The sequence below is a fragment of the Brienomyrus brachyistius genome, chromosome 5 (genome assembly GCF_023856365.1).
Source record: "Brienomyrus brachyistius isolate T26 chromosome 5, BBRACH_0.4, whole genome shotgun sequence".
NCBI classification, from domain to species: Eukaryota; Metazoa; Chordata; class Actinopteri; order Osteoglossiformes; family Mormyridae; genus Brienomyrus; species Brienomyrus brachyistius.
Genome location: NC_064537.1, coordinates 9,143,015 through 9,168,279, shown reverse-complemented (window position 1 = coordinate 9,168,279; position 25,265 = coordinate 9,143,015). Strand labels below are relative to the sequence as shown.

Here is a 25,265-nt window from a genome sequence, read left to right as displayed (position 1 = left end):
GAATTCAAACAGCATAGTAAACAAACAGGCATTTATATTTCGCTTACATCATGTCAGCGGGAGTTAGGGCTGCAACCTGTCAGCCTTTTACTTTGAGAATAATTATGAATAAATACAGATAGTTAGCTGCGGATCCTGAACGCTGCATCGCGCTCTTCAGGCTAGGGGTGCGGAAAATAAATCCTGCAGTGACTCCCACGTGCCAGCGGGGACGCCAGTGAGCACTGTAGAGGGGAGCATGTCAGGTGGCGTCCGAGATGAAGTGGGCCCCCCCCTTCCCGGGTCATTATGGGATGTCTACAAGCAGCGTCTCAGGAGTGCCGGAGAGGAGTTACACCTGCTGTCTAGGAGGGGGTGTGAGCAGGAGTCGGGGGGGGGGGGGGGGGGCGTTCTGAGCGTGAACTCACTGGGACATCAGACACATGCAAAATCTCACCATCACTACCCTCCATCTCCTCCCTCATCCGTCTACATTCCACTTCATTTTATTTCCCATGTTTCTCCATCTCACACTAAAACATTCTCTCCCTTCTCCAACATCTTCTGTATCCATTGTTCCAACAAATAGCTGTTTCTTGTCCAAAGAGCCCACCCTCCCGTTCCCTCCATTCATCCTTCTCTCTGCTTTTCAGTCTTTCGCGCCGCACAGATACAGCATGCGTGTCCGCTCCTCTCCTTTTTGTCATCCTCCTCTACCTCAGGCATCCACTCACTTTCATTCTCTTTAGCTGGAGAAAATATACATCCCTTTCTCCCCCCCCGTTTTAGATATAGTTGCGCGTGCAATGGGTTGCCATGCCAACAGTATCAGCTGCATTCAGCCTGCTGTGTGAGAGAGGGAGGGAGGAAGAAAGGGAGAGAGAAAGAGAGGAGGGGGACAAGAGGATGATGATCATCGAGGGGAAGACAGGGAAAGAATTTTTCCTCTACAAGTTCACTTTTCATCTCTCCGTTTCTTTCAGGCTTGCTTGTTCCATTTCACGCTCAGTCCACTTCTCCCCTGGCATTTTCCTCAACCCTCTTGTTCGCTCCCACCGCAACTCGCCTTTCTTCCATTTCCCGGTGCTCTCCGTGAAAAAACTGCGGCCTACCGGCTTTCGTTCCCTCCTCTGCTAACCCTCCGCACAGCGATTCACCATTCCCAGTCTTCCCGAAGGTCAGGACACCTCAGATGGATGCGGGAAGAGAGAGATCCATTTGCCATAGCCCTCTGACACGCGTTCTCCTGCTCCGGTGGATTCCTCTACGCATCGGCACGTTCAGTATCCATCCTCTCCTCGTTTATTCCCCCACGGAACTGTCTTACTGAACACCCCTCCCCCCTCGCCCCACCTTCCCAGAAGTACGCTCCAAATCACCAATGGGTTTCTGCGAGCTCGTCCGTATTAGCGTGTGCTATCCGAGGGCAGAGCAGCTGAGGACGTGGACTCTCCTGGGCAGCGGTTTGCCAGGAAGAGCCTGAACTGACACGCTTACATACAGTTCTGCTCAGAATAAAGCCGCCAATTTATCGACTAAATGCAACAGTCGACTGCAATTACAATAAACTTTAACAAAATTAACAGTTTTAACAGCCAGGAGTCCTCATCGACAGCGGACTCTTAAGTATTCTGGACCAATGCACCAGTTTCTTGTTTCTGGGAGATTTATGAAGTAATTTACGAGGTGCCACATGCCTCGGACTTGCTGACCCTCCGCTAATTGAATGTTTTTTTATTAGGTCTGAGGCAGCCAGAGTACCTGCCTTTCCAGGCTGTCGGGTGGCATTAAATTCCACACACTCGCTCCCCTGGGTGCTCGCCATGTCATACTTACAAATGTGTGGCCGAAAACCCCCCCCTCCCCCAGCCCCGCCACGTGGCATTCTTGGTTAGCGAGGCTAATATTCCGGACACGACTGCGGTGTGGGAGGATGGGGAATCTATTACAAGCTCCAAGCTCTCCGTCTGGGGCGGGGCCCTGGGAAATGCTTGCGTTAAAATGAGAGCCTCAGTCGCACCAGTGAGACAAAAAGACTAATTTCAGGTATGCAACAGCAGAGTCCACACAGGGCCAGGGGGCGGGACTTGTCGGAGGACAGAGCCTCAGATTCAAAATCCTATTGGTTGGTTTACATTGGCAATGCGGTTTCCACCCCAATAGTAACAAATTAACCAAAAGAATAATAAAAATATCCCTCCCTCTGGCACCACTACGGATTTGTCTATAAATTCCATAAAGTAACAAACTGATGAGCTTAATGCAGCCCACACTCACACTGGCTCCATCCCCCTCCCCGTCTCTGTTTGGCCTTCCTCCCACTCCAAAGGCCAAAGCTCTCGCTCATACTTCAAGCTGCCCCTCCCTCTCTAGCAGCCACAGGCAGACACCCAAGAAACGGCATTCGCATACATCCTCAAAGCACCGCCGAAAGCTCACGAAATCTCCAAGGCGTCACACCTGCAGCTCCCGGGCTCCGACCGTACCTTGGCGACCATGATCATGGAGGAGCCCCCACGGATGCCCAGGATGGGGATGTGCGTCTGGGCCGAGATGAAGTCCAGGATCTGGGCGATGGCCTCCTGGTCGGTGTCGTCGCCGAACACCACGCCCTGCAGCCAGTGCTTGGTCATCAGGTCACAGATGCACGTGATGATGCTCTTGGGGTCCGTCCTGTTCTGGTGACCAGCTCCACGTTGGGCGGCAGCGGCATGTGCAGGAAGTCCTCCTTCTCGCGGCTCTCGGCCAATGCCAGCTCGCTGGAGTTGCCCACCAGCACCACGGCGATGCTCAGGCGTGGGACAACTTGGAGGAGGGGGGCGGGAGGGCCACCACCGGCGGGTAATGAGGTGGGATGATCACGGCCCCGCCCCTGTCGCCACCGCCGGGCCCCGCCTCCTCCGCCTCGCCGGGACTCGCAGACTGGGAACAGCAGCAGGACGAGGACAATTACAGAGAGGGACAGGAATGGCGTCCTGTGGGCAGAGGGGGCGCTTTCGGGGGGGGAGAAGAGTGGGGTGATACGCCGGTCTTGAGGAGGAGAAGCGGAGAGGCAGAAAGGCATGATGGAGGAGTGTAAAAGCAATCCCTAGGAAGAAGAGAGAGAGAGGAGACAGGGATGGTCAGCTCCATCCATACAACCCTTGACGAGATGTAGAGGCGCATTCATTGAACATGGTAAGAAAATCTACGTGACAAAGACAAGAGGAGGAGAGATGGGTTAAAACACATATGAATATCTGCTGCACAGACTGCATGGGCAGCTCATAAACCCACACGCACAGCGGCAAGCCGGAATACATACGCAAGCAAAAAATCTGACTAAATATCTGGAATAATGTCCTCTTATATATCACACACAAGGAGCGGCCCAGGAAAGCTCTCAGACAGAGCGAAAGGACGAGAGCAAGGGAACAACAGAGACCGGCCACAGAATGACTGATAGACTGATTACCACACTAGCCATATATATGTATAAGTCAGAAATAAACCTCTTTAGTCTCAAGCTGAGGTGACTGAGGGGGAATAAGATCTAATTGTACATCTTCTGAGGGGGATAGAAAAGGTCAGCATCAAGGAATACTTCAATATAAGTACTTATTCATGAGCAGAGGGTCATAAATGGGAGGTACTCGGGGATGAGGTTATGCAAAGTACAGAGAGGGTAAAGAAGCAGCTTCGCAAGAGAGCATCAGTGGGACAGGTCTTAGCAGTCGCAGGTCTTAGCAGTCGCAGGTCTTAGCAGTCGCAGAGATCAGCACTGGCTGAAATCTTACCAATTCCCAGATAGCTATGGTGACTTTTTATCCTACTGACTGGCAGGTCTGGTCACCCACTGATGAACTGATTCACTAGTTCCCATCTTTGCCTTTCAGACCCCAACACACATACATCCACTCTTGACCTCCAAGTCTCCTTCTCTCCATTCCACCCTCCTCAGAAAGTCTTTGGATGGCTTGAGATTATCTATATCCTGTCTCATTAACAGTGATGGCGTACTGGGAGGGGAGGGGGGGGGGCAGACAGCTTGTATGCTTAGTCATAGCATGATGGCGTTTGACCAACCCACATGTGAAATATTAAACTATTTACAAGCCAAGGTAACGCAGAGCGAGAGAACATATTATAGGTAGAGGAACATACAGAACAAACAATGGACAGACAATGGAACAGAACGGAAAGATGGATAAGAACTATATAGTAAATGCATACCGAAGGGGTGACAAAGAGAGGGGGGAGAGAGGGAGAGAGTAAGGAGGTGTACTGCGAGTGTGATGACAAGACGCATCTTTAAGACGATTAATTGCTAGAAGTTTGTCAGCTGTAATTACAGGTCCACATGCTAATTATCATTTGCTTACTTTTCTAAAAGGCAAGCTGGTGAAAGGTTGGGGGAGGATGGGAGGAGTGAAGATGGAGGAAAGAAAGGATGGAGAAAGAGAGAAGGCAGCAAGAAACAATGTGCAAAATAAGGCACCCCAGAGAGAGCAGGGATAAGGGTTAGGGGGATGTGAAGGAGGGATAGAAGATAGAGAAGGCGAAGAGGCGGGGTTGGAAAGACTCAAAATACAGTCAAGGGGGGGCAGAGCAGAGGAGGAGAAAGAAGGGGGCTTCAGCAAAGGGTGAATGACAGAGAGGAGGGAATGGCAATTAATAAATATACAAACGAAAAAAGTAGAAATATTCTAGCCTTATTCTCAAGAGGACAATAAAAGTATCCATACATCTCTAACAGTGGCCGGTTTCCATGGAAACAATTCAAATAAAGTGTTGATACACGCCGGTACACTTTACACACTGATACACGCTGACACCTTGTACACTCTACAATATTCAGCACAGACACCTTCTGGGGTGCACTTTCACACAGACTGATTCACGCCACCATGACTCACACACACACACACACACACACACACACACACACACACACACACACACACACACACGTCTACAGTGACAGGAACCCTGAGATCTAGGTATCACCTTTCCAATGTTACTCAAAATGTATCACGAAAATGAGTTACAATGCACCGACCCAGCATATATTAAAACATTGCTGCCTTTGCTCCGCATTGACTTGCATGAGAGGTGCTCTGACAGATAAAGAACATAACGGACATCTTCCATTTATCACAATGAAGCACCCGAAGATTATAACGGCAGACACTGAATATGAATTCATACATTTGGGATTTATTGATTATATGAATTGATACATTTAAACTGGATATACAAAACTAAGGGTACTGACAAGAATAATACCCATCCATCCATCCATCCTACAACCACTTACAGTAAAATCCCGTTATAACGGACTTCAAGGGACCTGGCAAAACAGTCCGTTATATCCAAAGCCCGTTATATCCAGAGTTGCTAGAGTATGCCCAGAACACAACTACAGGACACCATTTACTCATGCCACATCCCAGCAGACACACTTCTGATATAGATTATTATATTCTACATGTAGTAATCCAAGTTTACCTGATCAGAAGAGTGACACTTAATAATCCCGACTACGTATCTGCTCTGGATATCACCGGGCACGCCACGCGACTTGTAGGCGGAGCCTGCATGTCCGTTATGGCGAGCAAAACTACAGCTAAGAGCGTCTGTCCCTTATAAGCGAAATTCCGTTATATGCGAGTCCACTATAACGGGATTTTTACTGTATCCTGGTCAGGGTTAGGGCCCATCCTGAATGGGATGCCAATTTATCAGGGTATACATGTACACAGGCTCACACGTTATGGGAAACACGCAGTCAGCTTAATTAGCATCTCTGTGTCTTTGCGCTGCGGAGGAACGCACGCGACAAACGGTTCAGCTCAGCCAGGATTTGATCCCCAAGCTCAGCTACCCACTGAGCCACTGTGCTACCTACAAGAAACACACACACGGGGAAATGGAAACGTTCGTGGGGCTGACAAAGCAACAAAAAAAGACCTAAAAAATGGATGGAAAATGAAATCGCTGATGACGTTAAATTAATGATTTAACGCCTCAAAGGAGACATCGGTTTCAAACCCTGAACACTGGTATACGCGAAGCGTGTTATGGGCGCAAATGGCTCACGACACAGCAACTTCATCCAATGTACTGTAATACTCAGTTCAAAGCATACCAGCGGGGAAGTAAAAATAATCTACATTACAATTTCATATTATTCCATTTACAACACACTACTCTATATATAGCGTTACGTATTTAACAATTACATTTGTATGCAATATCTGTTGGTGCTCAAATTCATGAAAAAGATTCTAATGTATATTATACACAAACAATTCTTCGGTGGCATAAATACACATAATTACCGTCACATGCAAATACACACTATTACTCACCCTAACCAACGGGAGTACTTAAAGCTGGAACAGTTAGGTTGCCGATTAGAAAAGACGCTGCTTTGACGGGTTTCTTTAATTCAAGCTTAATACCCAGCCCCCCTTAGACAGATTGCACTCTTAATCACCCCTGTGACACCTAAGAGAGTTCATTGGTGCACGTTTACGAGCGACCATCAGAGGCAAATCCTGTAACGTCGTCATTAGTCTTGAAATAGCTGCCATCAAGCTAAATGAGTATGGATCACTTGGCGACATCATCATATAAGTTACAATTTTTCTGACAAATAAATTTAATATACTGCATGGGCGTATTCTTAGGTGCGGACACGTCCCTTCAGTATTTTGGGAGTATGGGGTGTGTTAAGAGAGGCCGGGGTTGGTTTGGTCCAGTATCGAAAACAAACTTAGGCCCTTGATATACAGGCCTACGTCTTTTAATGAAGAGCTGCTCTTTGATTTAATCACTTAATTTCGTCATAATGTCGGAAACTCCCAACTACTCCGAACATGAGTACAGGTCATAGTAATTACAGTAATACTTAAAAAATCATCCAATAATTACAAAGCTCTTACGTTCGCCATGTGTACTATAATTCTGTAAAACACATTAAGTATATTCGCGTATATATTGAAGTACACAGTCAGGGAAAGTACAATTTCCCCCAAACATATAGTTAAATTTAATACGGCAATCAAGCCGTGGTCTCGAGGGTACCACGGAAATTACCATCATACTATTAAAACGGACACGCGGTCACGAGCACTACCGACTGGCGCCTGTTTTATCAATTTACCCAATGACCTTTAGCCCAACGACCCTCTGACCTACATCAACGACCCATCAATCAACACCCGCTTTCAATAAACCAATCCTGTGATATCTAGATGACGTGGCATTTAGATGACATAGCAGGATTTATTTGGGCCTATTCGTTTGTTCGCAATTAAACCGAATCATTAGCAAGAAAATACAGAATTTCACCAAAAATCAGAATGTCATTGGTGACTGTGTGGTTGTCGCAGAATTATATTAATAGTAATAAAATTACAAAACGCGTGTATTAAATTGTGTTGTTTCTTTACATAATTGCATATTGGAATTTTGTGTTACGAAACGTGTAAAATATATAAATAACCTGGTTTCGCTTCATTTTTTATTCTTCTGTGTGATGACACCGCGCCTTTGTACTGTCACGGAACAGGCTGCCGTCAGCACGGTACCGACGCTCAATTAACCAGAATTTAGCAGAAGCGAGAGACCTGTCAAAACGCTAAGCGCCAATGCGTTATAAAATGCTAATTTACGTTAAGTAACACACAAGTGCTAACTCTATTTCTGCTAATATATTTCTATGTGAACTATATACATTTCCAATAAACAGCAGTAAAATAGTTATGTCATACGTGAATGGACGATTTAATACCTATCAACCAGACCTAATATGTTTGCTATCCGCGAAGGGACGTGAAATCAACTTAACGTGGCCCAAAGCTACAACTTAGAAAGACCAACTTTTTCTTACACTTTGCCTGCGACTGTAATCCGAAGACAAATTTGTGAAATTCACGTTAAATCTTACCGTTCCATAAAAGACATTATAAGGAAATACAGTGGCTTAATGTTCTAAAGTTACTTATGAAATACAAATTTCTCACACGTTAAACGCATGAAAGTACAATAATAAAAAAAAGAATTTAAATGTCCTTGTGTTTTTTTTTTTTTTGTCTTTGGGTTACCGTTTCTTGCATTTGTCGATTAAGCGACCAGGGAACTGAGAAATCTGGTTTTCCGAAATTGTTGTCTTGACACTTTAAGCCTAACTGGTTTTCAATACAATAAAAACTGTGAGAGCATTGACTATAGTTTGAGTAGAGACAACGGAAAAGTTAGAACGTTCTTACTCTTTTTAGGTAGCTGACGTAGTAACAATCCCCATAACGAAAGAAGGATTCCCCCCATGTCGTGTTTTTTACATCACATTTTTTTTCGCAGTGTTGACCTCATGCAGAATGTATGAATTAAGAAACAGGACATCTGCAAATTGATTAAACTCGTTGTAACACATGGAAAGCTGCCGCTGCGTTACAGCGGCTTCACAGGACCACGCGTTTCGAGCGTTTGCGCACTTGATCCGTTTGTTTCTTTCTTCTTTAACAAAGATCTTGGCTCAAAGTGTTTCTTTCTTACATTATCACAGCGGGCGCTCCTGACACAAGCCTCAGAAGCGGTTGCCATGGGCTGCATCCATTCCAGGCCATTCAAAAATATACTGGAAGCAGAGCTGATTTTAGAGATATGAATCGTGGCTTCTTTTGGATTATGAAGACTGTCCACCGAAATGAAAGCCCAACACCGAAGTATACTGCAGAGCTACAACTAATAAAATGTCAACTGATGTAAATTTCTGTGACTAAAAGTTCAGTCGAAGATTATGATGCGACACGCACTAATGTCTGAATGGGTGCATACGCGCGACCAAAACGTAAATGTAAATTAAACATTGCCGTAGATATTTGCGATCGAATCTCGTCTAGAAATTGTAAAAATACTAAGGGTTTGTGTTAGAATACTCTACAATCATTTATTTAAAAATGATAAACAGTCCTGGGAATCTTATCTTATCTGTTATAGTAAAACAAATATGTTTCTTTAAGGTTTGGATTCATGAGGGCCTCAACATTAATTAACATAGATTCAGGGGAGGAGCTCAGGCAAATCACTGTTTTTTTTTTTTAATTAAGATATATTATTTTAATTATTATTTTATAGATGTATGTATTTTTATTATACATTTTTCAACATTTGATATTTTCTTTATTTGTGGTTTAGTTCCTCCCTAGAGAAGCACAGTCCTGTCTTGCAGTTGGCTTGGTATATACAAACACAAACACGCAGAGTGTACAGTCTGGCACTTCAAGACCTGTGCAAACGTCTGCACTTCTGTCGCCCTTGTGATCCGACTGCCCATAGTTCATTTCCCCAGACAGGCAAGCCATGTGCTAACTGACAGATGCCGGCTCTCACAAACGCATGTGTCACAGCTGCCGCTCACCTGGCCCTCGAAAGCGGACCATCATCTCTCCCCCAGGTGTCCACCGCTTGCGGTACACAGCAAGGTGGCTGAATACAAATCTGTATTGAGCCAAATGGTAAATTATGGCACCTATGGACACTTACAGACCCTTCAGAGCAAGCAAGGCCCTTTTCCCATAATACCTTCATTGATCATCATGATTTAAACCTCTTAGCTTGCTCCTTTTCGAAAGCTGCTGGTATAACTCGCATCCTGTTGGTGTGTCTGATTGTTGACAGAAGGGGACTGGGTTGAGCATCTGCCTCTTGGCATGATAGCCCTCTAGTTTATATGATGTCTGTTATTTGGGTCAGACGATCAGTTCTTTCACATCGACACCAATGGCTGCCTCGTACTGTTGCCCCCTAAAGAGGTAGATAGGCATTGCACCTGTCACAGTTTTCCACCACTTGCCTTACATCATACTGTATTCCTAGTCTCCACGCAAGGCCCTGCCTGCTATACTCGACATACCATGAAAATTCAGCTGGCAAAACCTTTCCATGTAATTCTGATTCGGCTAATATTGCCTTACATGTTGTACCCTTTCATGTGATACTGTATCAGCTCAGGTGTCCGTGCGCTATGCTAACTTAACACATTTAACACGAACAGCACACCCGCTGGTTCGTTGTTTTAAATGTGTTGCAAGGAATTCACACCAACACATTGTACGAACAGCCTAACTTCTACCATTATACTGTACTTGCGTGAGCAGATATTGCAATATCATTGCCGATAATGGACACATGCTAACATATGGTATGTGCATAATTAAACACTATTATACTAAACGCAGTGCGCTCTGCATACACATACTGCACAGGGTAAACAAACACACAAGCACAAACAGTAACGTCTCGGACAGTCAACGGAAACGACCCCCTAACTGTCTTGCCTTTAAATGTGGCTCATTTTTGAGCAGCGGGGATTTCCCCACAGGTGACTTTGCTACGGATTGCCCCTTGCATGCAGCCGCTCCCCACCACCGTCATCCATAATATACCCCTCCTGCCTTTTTCTTCCCCTCCCTCATCCTCTCCGGTCATGGTTAATTAATTACCAATCTGTTCTCAGTTAACGCCAACTGTAAGATTGATACTGAAACGTTACTAGCGTTATGTGTTCGGGATTTAAAAATAAATAAATGAATTAAGTCATCTTTATCCAAGCTGGAAAGTTATACGAATGCATGAAAAACCGGTTTTCCGCCTGGGTTCATACTTAAACGTAGCTACATTAAGGTGTAAAAACACAATCCGTTCGTTTTTAAACGTACGGGAGTGAATCAGGCTCCGGAGCAATAAGTGCTTGAGAGGAGAGAGTCTTGAGAAATGAGTGGGGGAGCGGAGATTATTAGGGAGACGCAGAGGGCAAGCAAGCTGTCACTCCTCCTAAACTCTACATATTAACGCCGAGAGCATCTCAGAAGAGGGAAACACAGGCGGCGGCTTCAGTTTTTTTATGTGGTAGGACAGAAATGGAGGGAAACAAAATCGCCGAGCGCGACACCGAGGCAGAAGCAGACTTATTCGAAAGCAATGAAATAACAGGGCGCGGGACTGAAGCGAGTCAGAATCGAGTCTAGGAAGTGAGGAGCGCGAAGCGTGGCAGGGGGCGATGCGCGGGGGAGAAAACCAGAGTGACGCCGGATTAGCCAGTATCTGAAAAGGACCCAAAAGACAAGAAAAAGGACATTTTAAAAGGAACTGCAGAAACTGCAGAAAGTCACTGCCAAGGTGTCACCTACTAAGCATTATCTGGTCCACATTAGTTTCTAAAAAAGGCGGAAATCATGGAACATTATGTAGTCAGGTGACTAATTTAACTCAGAGAGATCCAGGGTAAGATCAGGTCAGGGAGGCTGAATCTGGATATAAATGAAGTCAACGTAGTGTTATCCCGGTGATGTCATTGCTCTATCATCTAACCAATGGAGAAACAACACTGGATCGTTACACCAACATAAATACACTCACTCAGTGTGTAGAGCAGTCTACACCCAGGACATTTCCGTCACCTGACACATTTGTGTCGTGCATACGGAAAAACACACTCCTTCTGCCCGACTACACACTCCAAAGCATGCTTTTCAACATTAACCACCCTTCTTCCTGTGCCCTGCTAGTTCCCAGGATCTAGGCTTACAGATTAAATTCTCTTCATCCTTTTCTAATATCAAGCCTTCTTCACTTGTCCTCTCTCGAAAACAGTTCTTTCCCTTCATTCCCTGTTCTAGTCTCTAAATCTGTCACCACTCCTCTTCCTGTATTATGTGCCAAACATTTGATAATACAAAACATGTTTTATTGCCATGACTATGACAGCAAATCTTTCAGAGACGCCTTTCTGAAATTCCACTGCGTGACCCTTTGGTCATATAACAGTAATGAAGTGAATGAGTGCAGAAAATTAAAAGGAAATTGTCCTGCAAGTATGTTATTCATGTATTTAAATATATTTATTAGGGTTGTAACTCTATATGAATAGATTCTACTGTAGAATCTATGGCCAAGCTCATGGGTAGGAATATATCATGAAAAAGATCAGAGGTAGAAAGTTCAGGTCCAGAAAGTAAAAATCCAGACCAAGATTTTGTTTCAACCAACCAGCTGAGCATGAAGAGTGACATTCACAGAGGACTCTCTGGTTGGTTGAAACAAAATTTTGGTCTGGATTTTTACTTTCTGGACCTGAACTTTCTACCTCTGAAAAAGAGACATGCAGAAACACTTATTATGGTTATTAGCCAGGTGTAACGGACTGGTGCATTAGAAGTGCATTAGACCTACAGAAGTCAATCCTTCTTCATCAGCGTGCACTTACTTCATTTTTACCAGAGACTGTCACACCCGACTGATGGTGCTCGGAGTTGAAGATGGGAAGTGTGTATTCAAAGTCGAGAGTGCGAGGGTGGCAAGCGAGGAGGAAAGAGTGCAGGACGGTGAGGCAGAAAGAGTGAGAAAGGGATGAGAGAGAGTGCGAGACGCAAAAGAAAGGGAGAATTTTTATTCAAGGGAGGCTACTGGTCAGCCCAGAAGTGTCTACAGGTATAAATAGTACAGCTGGTAACTGAAGAGAGAGAGAGAGAGAGAGAGAGAGAGAGAGAGAGACTGGGGGCAGGAGAAGGACTGCAAGAGAGAGAAGAAAGAAGAAGGGAACAAGTCAAGGTGCCAAGTAGTGAAAGAATGGAATGGCAATGAAAGGAAAAAGGAAACGAAGAAAAGAGAGCACTGGACAGAGAACAGGAAGAGGTGAATAGATCTAAGGAAGGGTAGAGCCAGGAGGTAGGCAGGCAGTTCAGAATAGAGGGATGAAAAGAGTATAAATGAAAGAGAGAACGCAGGTGACAAAAAGGAAACAAAACATTTGCATTTAGAGTGTAGAGCAGGTCCAGATAGTATCGTTTAAGTGCAAGCAGGTGCCCTGAGGTGCGGATGGCTCACAGAGCAGAAGCTGGCAGCTTCTGGGCTTCGTGACGGAATTCATTAGCGTCATCATTTGACAGATGAGTCCTGATAATCATCCCTCGTGCTGCTGCTTGTGCTACACTTTTAAATTAACTCTCACGCTTGCGCACCCGCAACTCCTGATTAAAAACAAACCAAAAGCAAGCAGCAAGAAAGACGCTTTGTAAAGTAATCAGCGGCACCCTTAACTCCGCGTCGATGGAAACGACTCAAATACCCAGCAGTGAGCGGGAAGGACTATCAGCCCGACAATGACATCAGGTGCAGCTACGTCGCTCGCCACAAGCTTCCCGGCTGGACGCAAAATAGGTCAAAGTTAGCCAAAGAGCTCGTATCTCCGTACCGCACCTTTAAACGTGACAGCGAATGGCGTTGCTGCTATAGCACGGGTCCAATAGGAAACAAGCTCTGTATGTAGTGTCACCAAGAAAGAACCAATTGCCAAAGATGCTCAAGAATCACATACGCTGATACATACATGAAACATTCTCAGTAACTGCAGCCCACTCTCTGAATACCATAAATCAAGTCACATCTCTATTGGTTCTCTCTCCATTTTCATTCATTGTCCTTTTTCTCACAGCATACTTATGGCCTGCAGTGCAGTCACTTGTCCCTTTATTCTGATTGGGATAGATACATGTTTCCCCAGTCATGTCCTGGACAAGCAGCTGGACGATGGATGGATGTGTGGAGCTCGCCAGCAGAAGCAGAAAATAACAGCAAATTGACCAGTGAATAAACGCTACATTAAATGCTACTACGGCTATATAAAGTGAAAGTAATTAAGGCATTTTTTTTCTGGACTGTAAGTGACAATGTGTAGGATGGGTGATAGAGAGATGAGAGAATCTTACAAGCACTAACTAACACAATCAGACAAGGTGAACAAAAGCATTAAGGAAAAGCAGGAGTCGGGGGAGGGGGCAGTGGGGGGGGAGTATCTTACCTTGTTCATGTCCAGCGCAAATCTCCTCCCTGCTTCTCAGAATTGGCATGTTGGAATGACCTGGTCCTTCCCTCTACCTCTCATAGCCTAAGGTATTGGATGAACTGGTGAAGTCAAACAAATAGTGATGGAGGAAGAAGAGGATGAAGGACTGGGGGGGGGGGCACGCAGTGGAGAGCGTGAGGAGGATGTTGATGTGCGGAACAGACGAATGAAAATGTGGGATTTCTGTCTGCACTCAAATGGCTTTAAAAGGTCACTTTAAACACTTAGATCTGGTAAAAAAAAATTAACCGGAAGTTTCTATAAGCAGCTGAAATGTGGGTCTAGATTAATGTTTAGATGATATTTCATAATAGTTTACAATAAAAGGAACAAAAACCACAGACGTCCCTTAAAAATAGTTGCGTTAAAGATTCAGGTAAATAGAATGTGAAAACGAGTGCTGTCAGTAATAAATGTACGGACAGCTAAATTAGAGCACATATTTTCAAAAAACGTCAAAGTAATTCAATGACGTTAAAACTTTATCTTTGATGAAGGCAAACATTTGAAAACTTCGGTGATCAAAAGGACAGAAATAATTGTGTAGTCCACGAAAGTTTAAATCTTTTTATCTCACAGAAGCAAAGTTACAGGGCTGATGGGCTTTGTCACGTTTCAAGCGAGGAAGAGCGGTGAGTGAAGAGAAAGCTTGACATGAAATCTGTTTGTGAAGAATACATGTAATATCAAAGTTATTAATAATCTAATACCGCTAACACGTTGGGTAGTAATGATATATTTCAACTGTGAGAATTCCGTTGTCCTTTCTGCGGGCTTTGTCCTCTCTTTCCTTATGACAAAAATATATGACCAAAAAAAAGAAAGATACAAGTATCTATACACAAAAAACATAGAAAAGGGGAGGATGATCAATGGAGAAAGGAGAGATGAGTAGCTCCCTTCATCTGCCTTTCGTCCAGGTCATAATCCTTTCATCGCTTGGCTTGCTTTTTTGGGCGCACCCCCTTTATTCCATTCCGTCTTTCCGAGTAGCGTGTGACACCGCCAGCGAGACGGAGACGCCGGTCCGCTCTCTTCTCCTCCTTCCTATTTAGTCATCTCCTCCTGTCTGGCAGCCTGATTTCGCCTGCTGGCGTTTGTAGGACTGTGGGAGAGGGAAGAATGGGGGGGGGGGGGGGTGAGGGAGGGGGTGAGATTCAAAGGCACGAATCGGGGGAGCCCAGTCACATATCACGACGTGCAGAGAGAAGAGCCAAAGAGAAACGTCCGAGGCCTGGATCTACAGCTGCATGGCCCTCGAGCAAACCTGATGCTTGCGTGTTTCATAATTTGAATGTCCGCCATCACCACCTTTCACGATGGGGCTCTGTGTACACAGTCTATCACTTTCTGTCCATAACACTCTTCAGTAGAACTAACCACAATGTCCAGCTTAAATATGACATTCCCTACTGTCCACATAGATAATATAACACTCTAAATAATTCCTGCTTGCATTCATTGACATTCACATGCGAACGTAACCCCACGTACAAGCTTCTCCAACCCGAGAAGCAGGGGAGAGTTTGAAGGTCTGTGAGACACAAGGCAAACTGATGAATTATGCATCACACTAGACTGATACGTGCAAATGTATCTGCATTCATGCATAAGTACAGAAAATTCTCATACTTATATAATCATATTTCACCAACTTCTCCAACAACAACATAAATGATCTAGAAAGTGCATCATACAGTATAGATGGTGCATGCATATATTCTGCCTGCTAGGATCGACAATGACTCAAGTGAAATCATTATTGTGTCAGATTTAATTGTTGATATTTAAAGATGTATACTAATAAGTAAACATGTATTCAAGGTCAATAGATTCATAATACTAATTATTTTGTATGCTGTAGTAATTAACCCCAAATAAGTGTTTGAACTGGAATTCGGTGATATCATTTACTCTCACAATACAGTGCAAACACAAACATAAACACACACACACACACACACACACACACACCCATATACAGTATATAGATAGAAACACACACACACCCATATACAGTATATAGATAGAAACACACACACACCCATATACAGTATATAGATAGAAACACACACACCCATATACAGTATATAGATAGAAACACACACACACACCCATATACAGTGTATAGATAGAAACACACGCACCCATATACAGTATATAGATAGAAACACACACACACACCCATATACAGTATATAGATAGAAACACACACACCCATATACAGTATATAGATAGAAACACACACACACACCCATATACAGTGTATAGATAGAAACACACGCACCCATATACAGTATATAGATAGAAACACACACACATACCCATATACAGTATATAGATAGAAACACACACACCCATATACAGTATATAGATAGAAACACACACACACACCCATATACAGTGTATAGATAGAAACACACGCACCCATATACAGTATATAGATAGAAACACACACACACACCCATATACAGTATATAGATAGAAACACACACACACACCCACATACAGTATATAGATAGAAACACACACAGCCATATACAGTATATAGATAGAAACACACACACACACCCACACCCATATACAGTATACAGATAGAAACACACACACCCATATACAGTATATAGATAGAAACACACACACACCCATATACAGTATATAGATAGAAACACACACACACACCCATATACAGTATATAGATAGAAACACACACACACAGCCATATACAGTATATAGATAGAAACACACACACACACCCATATACAGTATATAGATAAAAACACACACACCCATATACAGTATATAGATAGAAACACACACAGAATGGTCAAAAATAAGACACACAGATAATAATCAAACATGGGCAAACTATGAGAAGCTACTAAAGGGTTACAAATTGTACAGAGATAGCTGTTTATATAATGACGTTTCTATGATTCTGTAACATAATACACTCGTTTCATTTTGAGCCAGGCATCACAAAGACAAAGCCAGGAAGAAATAAATGGATATTGACATAGTATAAAATTCTTGTTCACTTTTTTTTTATCAGTCAGTAAACTGGGGCCGTTGTTAAAGCCTGGTTTTACACTATGGAGGCTTCTTACTGACCTTTAGAAGTTTACATTGAAGCTGCTGTTGGGAAAATTTGGCCCCACACTACGCCTGAGAATACAGGAGCCGTATCTGTCGGAACACTATGGACAAAAAATATAGACGGATGAGCAGAATGTGTGTGCTTAAAGAAAACATTTTCAAATCCTATCAGTTTTGTGTAAATGTTGATATCACCTGCGCAAGAATATGTTTCCAATTCTTCCTCCTGAATCCATTTCTGCTATTTTTTTTGAGGAATAAAAGTGCAGATTGGGGAGGATTCAGCAATGAAAAGAAATTTCGCGAGAAACGCCAAAGTGACTCCTGTAGCATTAGCATACGCAGAAAAAGCTCAGTTTTCTGTGTTTGCAGTTAGAAAACGCCTCTGAGGCTCATGTATGACACACGGCGTTCCAGGGTACTGGTCAAGGTCACGAGATCCAGAACCCAGCCTAGACAAACTGGTGCACCAGTTGTGGCGCACACGGTCCAGTGCGCAGGACGGGCTGCCCCAGTTAGCACCCTAGCGCTTATCGCAGCGGGAACCTGGGCCAGGAGTCAGGAGATCCTCACGCATGGCCAGACAGACTGATAACAGGAACGCCGCCGTGAGGGCGTCACGGATACCGACGCGGTAATGCGCTCGGTGGTGGACGTGCCACGGGGCCAAGCGTGCGCACGGAAACACAAGCGCATAAGGGAGGAAAGAAGGGGGGGGGGGGCTGAGGCTTCGCTTGCATTTTTTTACACGACAGCGCTGTATGTAAGACGGGAAAATGGATGAGTGACGGCAGACGTTCCAGTCCACGGATGACATCACACGGGAAGCACATACAGGATGGGGCTCGGGATCAAGAGAAACGAGGTGTTCGTGAAAGGTGGAGATCGACTGAGACAAATATGCGGCCGACATTACAATGGAATAAAAGATAAATAAATAAAAATCTTCCACTTCAACCTCACAGCAGCCCACTGACAGACACCGACACCTCCAGCAATGCACACACACGTATATACACACACAGGTATTTTGGCATTACCAATACGTGCACTAAATGCCAGAATTTGGATGCTCTCAAATGTCATACGGAATACTCCACTGTAATAAAAAATGTACTCGTTTTAAAAACTGGCAGAATTAACTGGATGAAGAGAAAATGAGCAGGTGTCAGAACAGTGCCATACTCACCTAAACACCCTCTCCTTTCACAGATTAGTAATTCGGCTTTAATATTTGTAATTAGAAAGTAAGCATAACATCGGTAAGAATAGCCTGTTAATATTAAAGAAAAAAACATGTGGTCCTTAATCCCGGATGACAGAATTTCGTTCAAAATCAATATATGAAAAAAGTATTCAAATTTGTTTAGTCCACAAGGGAAAAAAATACCACAAAAAAATCCTGAATTACATTATGCTTTGTAATCACTATGTTAAATTATGTGTTTTAAGTTGGATCCAACTCAAGAGCAAATCCTTGGAAAACTAAATCCGAAACAAATTTATTACGGCAAAGTTGATCCAAAAATGAGAACTGTCAGTCCCCTCTCAGTCGCGGTTTATGAGAGCGTTTAATGGCTCGGCTGTGAAGGATGGGCGAACGAAAGCGAGAGAAAGCGGTGAACTGGAGGCATCTATCTGCCTACCTGCCGCTCACTTTGGCTCGTGGCGGCGCACGGACTGACAGCTGCTGATACAAGTTTCGGGTCTCCTCGCTGTTCATTTTCTGCCCTTCACTCTCCACCCTCCCACCCAGTCCTTGCCGGATATTTTTCTCTGGATAATTCGACATACACAAATTTCTAAATAGAAAATCGAACGCAAAACAGGTGCCTGGGGACGAGGACTCTTTAACGCAAATACAAATGAATAAATAAATTGTCTTAAAATGAATGAATTAATGAATTAATGACAGCAATTCGGGAAATGCCAAGAGAACGAACGGGCGGGTTAAAATAATTAAATAACGGGAAATGGTTTTAATTAATGACAGTTATTATGCCAAACAATGCGAAACACAGAGGGGGCAGCGATAGAGTAAAAAGGAGAAACAAGAGAGGAAAAACGCACAGGTGACAGACCAGTAGAATAGCGGGAAAAAGATAAAGACCTGCCGTAGGGCTGCCGTAGTGAGGGGGTGTACACAACCGCTCGTCAGGACTATTTAATAAAGGTGATCAACCAAAAAGTGCGGAAAAGTCTTTATCTGTTGGCTATAACATTATCAAAACATGGAAATTAATTGCGAACGCAAACCTCCGGTAAGCAAATGTAGAAACAAAAGACTAAAAAGACTCAAGATAAAACAACAAAGCAACCTAAAGGCATGATGGACAGAGAGGTGGAGGAGTTGTGCTTTTCGTTTTTGTGGGTTGAGAAATGGAGTAATTGGATTTCTCGTAGAGTGGGAAAGGTAGACAAAAAATCGAAAGATGTGCAACTTATCCAGCAAGTTACAAAGAAACGTGAATGAAGACTGACAGGAGGAGCAAGGTACGGGGCTGAGAAGTGGCGTGGAGGGAGCTACGGTAAAGCCGTGTGTGTGTGTGTGTGTGTGTTTATGTGTGCGTGTGTGTGTGTGTGCGTGTGTGTGTTAATGCGTGTTTCGTGTATACGTAACGCACACACAAACACACACACACAGACCGACAGATAGACAAACACTAAACAATCGTCAAACCTACCTATAAATACATTACAGAATCCCCCAACACAGGGATGCGTAAGGTGGAGGGAGAAGAAAAGGAAAAGGAAAAAATAAAATCATTGATGAGGAGGCGTATTTTTTAGAAAAAGATCTCTTTAAAATTATCTGCCAAAAAAGTTAATCTTTAAATGAATCAGACTTTTGGAGAAGAGGCTCTGAGGGACTGAGGGAAGGGAAAGAGGAGAGGGCAATGAAATGGGGAGGGGGTGAATATAGAGAGGGAATGAAGAGATGGAGAGAAGGATTAAGCGGGACAGATACAGAAAAAAGGATGAAAAGGGAAAATGAAAGACAACCCCCCCCCCAAAAAAAAACTCTCCCCCCTTTCTATATCGTCCTCCCCATTTGTCACTCATACATAGTAGAAATTGTTGACTAGGTAGATAGAGAAATAGATGAGCAGGCAGAGGAGGGAGATCGCGAGTAAATGGAAAGATGAAGCACCTCCCAGCACCACGATGAGGAAAAAGAAGAACAAAAATCTAAAGAAAAAAATGAATACTCCAGAAGCTTCCGTGTTTCCTTCTTATTTTTGAGGGAGGGGGGTCATCAGTGATTTCCCCTCTCCCTTGTTTCTCTTCTGCCTTCTTTTATCTATCAAAGAAGATAGTATCCGGAATAAAAATAATAAACAGCCATTCGCTGTAGCAGCAATGAGGCGCTATAGAGGCAGCTGGAGTGTGGAGAGTGTTTGCAGCGTCACCGAGGCTAGCAGGTGCGCAGGGCGCCGGGCACCGTCGCCTGTCGCAGCAGCGCTACTCTCTGCCGAGCGCGAAAGGACGCCGACTGAAATCGCGCTGCCTCGCTCCTTCCTCTCCCTCCCTCGCCCGAAAAGCAGGGGAGAGGGTGGCCGGGAGGTGGGCCGTTCCACACTATTAGTATGCGTGTGTATGGGGAAGGGGGGGCTTTTTGCAACAAATGTCAAGGAACAAGCTTTTATTAAGAATTAAAAGTGAACGGCTCCCCCTGCTGTAAAAAGAGATGTATCTGGGCACATGTCTTTAGTGTAAAATGTCATTTTACACACCGTGTGTACATTTTACTAGTTGTAGGTAATCCTCAATTCTAAGTAAAATTACCGGCATTCATTTATTTGCTTTAATTAATAATCTTTGGATTCATTTTCAGTGTTGTCGTTAGGGATCGGTAAATAACGGGAAGAAGCCAACGACGTTTCCCAATAGCAGAGAAAATACTGCATAACTTCTCGTCCATTAGAACAACATTTAGGACAATATAGTGCTGCATTGACTGAGGAAGTGCAAGGAAAACGCAACATGCCATTCTGAAGAGAAATATGAACTGGTGGAAAGGGTTAGTTATTATATCAGGTGAACGGGAGTGGCAGCAGGAGGAATGCAGAGCAAATTCTCGATTGGCTGTTGCTCATCTTTCCTCGCTGATTATGTCTCGTAGTAGCACAGAGCGTCATTTGTTAGCATTACCCCCCACCCCCGGAGTTGTGTCCTGTCGGTTATGACATCATATAACACATGTTCCTTCACCGATCCTCTGTGCATGGCCTGTCCGTACCCCCCACCGATTTCCGTCTGCATGTTCACTGGTCCCCATTTCCGTAGCCCCCGTTCCAGCCTCTGCTCGCCCTTCTGGCTTTTGCCGCTCTCTCCATGCTGGCTGGCTTGGCACGCGGCTCTTGCTGCATCTCATCTGGAGAAGATTTCCATTTTTGTAAATCTGAGCACAAATACAAGGAAGACAGAATCGGATAAAGTGCTACTCATCAACCTCTGCAAACAGGAAAAGAAAATCACAATAGCAGAAATGTTGCAGCACTTGTTGATGGTTTCAGCATGAAACAAACTAATACCTACATTTGCCACTAAGCTGCTACAATCAAAGCATAAAACAGTAATCGGTTAATTGCAGTTCAAATGTTTATCGTGTGATATTCATTATTTGATATTATACGTCCATAATTGTAGTAACAACACCTCGCGGTGGCTGTGGAGAGCGGTACAAAGAGCTCAATCATTACCCATGTGGCTGCGCTGTCAGGCACCCCGAGTTAAACTTGTGTTATTCCGTCCCCATGCGGCCGGTATCATAACAACAGCTTAAATGAGCCGCAGGCGAGGAGGAGAAGCCAAGATGAAAGAACGGAGAGACTAACATCTACCGAGCAGAGGCAGAGAAGAAGAGAGCGAGAACGAGGAGAGCAGAAGAAAAGAAATATGCAAATTACAGACATTATAATAATGTGTGATTCCAGGTCTGCGTTCCATCGGGCAGCTGGAGAAGGAACGTTTCCAGCAAAAGAAAGTTTTTGATAAACAATCCACACGCGAATAATGATGAGGGGCAGGACTCTTTAAACGAATAAGCGAATTGTGGTACAAACATTAGATTGATTACAAAGGCAGAAGGAAAACTGGACAACAGTGCATGGCAGATAGGGCACCCACAGACAGTCCATGGTTTTGCTCCCTCCCAGCTTCCTGCCAGACAATCCACGGTAGGGAGCAAAATTATGGACTTGCTGTGGGTCCCTGAGTACAGGCTCATCCTTTCTGAAATCGGCTCCAGGCACTGAGTCATTACAGCTACACACAGGTCATCTTCAGGTGCACTGTAGGAGGTCCCCATGGATACTGGCAGCTTTAACAGCATAATTCCTACCGGCGCCATCAGGCCAGCAGGTGGCGTAGCAGTTAAGAAGCCGGACTGGCGATGAGGAGGACTGAAATCGAAATTGCCTGGAGAGGAGCCATAGTCGTACCCTTGATCAAGGTGCTTCTCCTGAAAGTGCTTCAGTGCACATGGAGATTGGAAAAGGGGAGAGTTGTGAACAGTGCCAGCTGTTTTGGATGAAAGCATCTGTTAGGCCGAAAAAAATAATAATGCAATAATACAGGCACAGCAGGCTGTGACGAAAGCCAGCCATTTGTACCATGGAAAGGGTAGAAGCGAACTGGCACAGAAATCCTTCCAACACTTGGGCTTCAAGGACACACAGATTATAAACGGGGGTTTGAAAACCCTCTAAAATTATACAAAGTAAGTCTGACCTACTTTTTTCCCCACAACTGTAGTCTAGAGGCACAAAAGACATGCTTATAGATCTGTTCTTCACATCTACCAGGAAAAAAAGTGGCCTTTGCCTTCAACTTTGTGGAAAATTATTTATTTCCAGATACATTTTTTGTTAACTTAAAATCTGTGCAGTCAAACTGTAATTTTTTTTGCATAGTTTGTCAAGAAGAGAATAATCAGCAGCACAGTGGATTAAGCCAGGGATGGACACTCTGTAGATGTTGTAGGTACAAGTTTGACTGTCTGCCCATGTCCCCTGGGCAAAGTAACCTTACAAAATTCAGATATAATGGTATAGGCTTTGGTCTAGCTAGAATTAAGAGTGAAATGTGACTGTGTTTTGTCGTTAGGGTAGTGAGCGGTGTCTCATATATGGCTTGGTCCATTTTCCAGGTTTACCAGCTTCCATTCAGTTGAGGTTCACGTCCAGAGGCACCCAGGCAGGTGACATTAGATACAGTGAGCTAAAATAGCGGCTCTTAATTCTATGTGAAAATACTGTGAGGTGGCATGACGTTGTCAAACTGTTAGTTAACAGGCTGAAGGATTTACCACAACTGCTCTCTTATTCATTACAGGAGCGGCAAAGAAAGCAGCGTCCAGCAACCTGAGAAGATGCTCCAAACTGGGTAGGTAAACTGGGCCCAGACCCCCCCCCCATGTCTTCTAGGCGACGAGAAGAATCTTTAAGTCGGGTTTTTAGATAATTCCAGAGATTTTAATGGATTTGGGTGGATTTCCACAACACATTGGCAGATTCTGGTTAACTTCTGTGCAGTGTGCATGGGGCACTGAAGCTAACACTGGAGGGTGTCCAAGACTAAACTAAACAGAAAATAATGATCCCCTTTAACAGCACGCACTCCCACTCAACTGCGCCCACAGCCTATATGTTGTAGGTTGTAAATGTCTTTCAAATACCACTGGCACTTATATACTATTAAGTTATTAAAACAATCCAGTGTAGAAAAAATAAGACTGGGACATTATATAACAAAATGGGCAAAATGCCATCCCTTTGTCTTCTGCTGTGTGTGTACACATGACTGGTCTAGGATCTGCCAATGTGTTAACTCACGGTTAATGGCTGGAGTTTTACCAAAGCCGCCAACTTAAGATTCACTTCAAGAAATCCTAAATTTAACCTGATTAAAATTGAAATCCTAAGGATTTTTTTTTTTTTTTTTTTACTCTTTGGCCAAATGTGATTAAAATGTGTCACTGAGAAGTCTGACAGTGACTCGTAACTAAATGATACATACTATAAAATAAAAACAACATTCAGGAATCATCACAATAACGTTAAAGGATTTACGCTCATTACGTGCTCATTGGCTTTCCGGGACTTTTCATCTTTATTTTCTTTCAAAGCTTTTTATCAATTATATGAGTCACTTCCCAGGTTTAGTTTTGAACTGGAGCCTCGTGAACCCGGCATGAGTCACTGTGGCCGGTGAGCCAAGCGTGTGTTTGATCTCGACATCCTCACATAATTACGCCCGGTCCTGGAGAGCTTTAATACACTCGGCATGCATATCGTTCTCTGGGTGGATTCAGAGCTTAATCACATAGCTGTCAGCATGGTGTGATATTATGGTGGAAAGTCAGACTGCGGACGATGTCATTCCTTCCTCTTACGTTTGCAGATGTGGCCGGATTCACTGGGTCCTCCTCACGTTTCCTGAAGTGAAGCGGAACACATGCGGCGGAATAGGGGCCCAAGATTCACACTTAATCCTAACATGATGCAGATCAGAATGAAAGGAGGACATTTTTAACCTCGCAGACAGGCACTTAGCCTAAAACTCTCAAGTAACAGGGAATTTAGGTAAAGTCATACAATTGTGAATAATTCGTGAAAAAAAATAATAAAAAATGCATTTGGAAATCTGTTTTGAAATGGGAAATTTAAACGGGAAGGGTGGCCACAGTGATCTAATACCCAAATTATGCTGTTTGATGTTTAAATCTGTTTAAAGCACCTGTTGGTCAATACAATGTCATCCATTTTGATTCTCATATTTCCACTTTTTATGTTGCGGTAGCCAACACCATACGCACAAAAGTATTGGGACACCTGGCCATTACAACTACAGGATCTTATATGACATCCCATTCTAAATATGTAGGCATGACTATGGAGCTGGTCCTTCCTACGCAGCGCTAACGGCCACCACTCTTCTGGGAAGGCTTTCCGCAAGAGTGTGTCTGTGAGAATTTCGGCCGATTCGTGCAGAAGAGTGTTTGTGAGGTCAGGCACTGATGTTTGACATGAAGGTCTGGCTCACAGTCTCTGTTCTAGTTCATCCCAAAGGTGTTCGATGGGGTTGAGGTCAGGGCTCTGTGTGAGCCAGTCAAGTTCTTCCACACCAAACACTCCCAACCATGTCTTTACGGACCTTGCTTTGTGCACTGGGGCACAGTCATGCTGGAACAGAACACGGCCTTCAATCCCCAAACTGTTCCCACAAAGTTGGAAGCACAGGATTGTCCAAAATGTCTTGGTACGCTATAGCATTGAGTTCCCTTCACTGGAACTAA

The 25,265-nt window shown here is 44.0% G+C and overlaps 1 protein-coding gene across 1 annotated transcript in view; it reads right to left on the bottom strand.

Annotated features, from left to right (window-relative positions):
- LOC125742508 (glutamate receptor ionotropic, NMDA 2B-like) overlaps positions 1 to 19,775 on the bottom strand; it is a 61,597-nt gene extending 41,822 nt beyond the window's left edge. The window contains 7 exon segments of the mRNA XM_049014578.1: positions 2,466 to 2,659; positions 2,662 to 2,775; positions 2,778 to 2,869; positions 2,871 to 3,067; positions 13,826 to 14,975; positions 16,982 to 17,067; positions 19,651 to 19,775. Of these exon segments, the coding sequence (XP_048870535.1) occupies positions 2,466 to 2,659; positions 2,662 to 2,775; positions 2,778 to 2,869; positions 2,871 to 3,067; positions 13,826 to 13,834 (606 nt within the window). The 5' untranslated portion in view covers positions 13,835 to 14,975; positions 16,982 to 17,067; positions 19,651 to 19,775.
- Between the last annotated feature and the right edge of the window lie 5,490 nt (positions 19,776 to 25,265).